This window comes from Etheostoma spectabile, chromosome 22 (genome assembly GCF_008692095.1).
Source record: "Etheostoma spectabile isolate EspeVRDwgs_2016 chromosome 22, UIUC_Espe_1.0, whole genome shotgun sequence".
Classification (NCBI taxonomy): domain Eukaryota; kingdom Metazoa; phylum Chordata; class Actinopteri; order Perciformes; family Percidae; genus Etheostoma; species Etheostoma spectabile.
Window position 1 is genome coordinate 7,570,055 of NC_045754.1, and position 1,575 is coordinate 7,571,629.

The 1,575-nt window shown below is 40.6% G+C and overlaps 1 protein-coding gene across 6 annotated transcripts in view; it reads right to left on the minus strand.

The window, feature by feature from the left end:
* abi1a (abl-interactor 1a) overlaps positions 1 to 1,575 on the minus strand; it is a 50,422-nt gene that overhangs the window by 17,259 nt on the left and 31,588 nt on the right. For 3 of the 6 annotated variants that reach the window (XM_032504305.1, XM_032504304.1, XM_032504302.1), the window contains exon 4: positions 258 to 272. The exons of the other annotated variants lie outside the window; for them this stretch is intronic. In XM_032504305.1, coding sequence (XP_032360196.1) covers positions 258 to 272 — 15 coding nt within the window. The remainder of the gene's footprint in view (positions 1 to 257; positions 273 to 1,575) is intronic. 6 annotated transcript variants of the gene reach the window in all.

The window sequence follows — 1,575 nt, forward strand, 5'->3', positions numbered from 1 at the left end:
AAACTACAGGACATTTATGGACTACTACATAAAATGTAAAGTAAATAACAACATTCACAGTTGGTAATTTGACAAGGAGGGTGCTACAGAGCCTCAGACTGTGTTCTGGGCTTAAAAGGACTACAAGTATGTTAATGGGAATAACATGGGAAATGACAACAATAACATGTTTAGGGGTTTTGCTGTGAAAGGGAGCTGGACGAATCTATCAATAATACATCATATTAGAATAGGTCAATACGACAAACCAGACTTACCTTGGCTTTTAGCCACTTATGAAGGCGAAGGGGGGAAAAAACACAGCAGAGAGAGACAGAAAGAGAGCATGTCAAAATGGCCATGTCTAAACGGATCAGTCAAGATACAAGCGAGCAAGAGAAAAATGATTCCTTGCTGTATTTACACTGAGTAAACATTTAGCAAGGCCCAGGGCAGGTCAGCGGTTACAAGTCATACTAGCAGAGGAAAACACTGTGACTGTTGCTCCCTTTGCTCAGACTACTGTACAGGGCCACGCCCTGTGCCACAATCAGCCTGCAAGGAGCTCACAGGGATCTGATAGCAGAGCAATTGTAAACGAGGCAAACCAGTTTTATCATACCAGTGTGTCTGAAATTGAAGAATTTTTTTTTTTTACTATCTTTGTACTGTCTTGCAAATGAGGATTTTTTTAAAGTCTACTGAGCATCTATGTGTTCATTTGATTAATTTCATTTTGTTCAATTCCAGGTTTGGATTTTAAAAAACTCTGATTATCACGTTACTGGCAGCAAAAAAAAACACCTTTGTACTTGTGGGGGTGGATGTTAAAGAGAATATAAAGCCAACATAGCAGTGGGGTTTGACAACTGCAGAGTCAAGTGGCTCATCTATAATGCAGCTTCCCCAGTGGCATTGCAGAAAGCATTGTAGCGTCACAAGACCATGAGAGAAAGAGAGAAGATGAAACCCAAAAGCATATTTTTTTATTTATTTTTTTTACAAAAAAACGCAGCTGTTAATGCTTATTTCACATTTAAATTTCACCTTCCCAGGGTTATCAGAGCTAGACAAGATTCAATTTACAATCTAGGTCATGCTAGGAATGCAAAGGCCTACTACGGCCTTCCCTTATCTTCCTGGCTAACGCTGTATCTCTGTTTTGCTGCTCAAACCAGACCGTCAGTAGGAAATTGCTTTAGTTACGTCCAAGTTGAATTATGGAGCAGACAGGTTCAGATTAAGGTCAGTATCAATCCCTATAAAGGCTTGCCATGTCGCGCTGGACTAAAAATCTAGAGCAATGCGGTCTGTAAGAGGGCTAGGGTCAATGCTCAGCATACAGGACACAAACACCTCCGGAGGTTAGAGTCGTTGCCAAGGATACATCCCAAAATATATCGTCCAAAGATGAGAAACATGTCCTGGTGAACTGTTCTTACTAATGTCATCATGGTGGCTAATGTGTAATGGTTTTGTCTTTAAAAGCTACAAAACAGCTCTTAACCCTTGTATTATCTTCACTTTCGGGACCCCCTCTCATCCCTCGGGTCAAACTGACCCGTGACTTATTTGGGGTTTTAAAAACAATTCTGA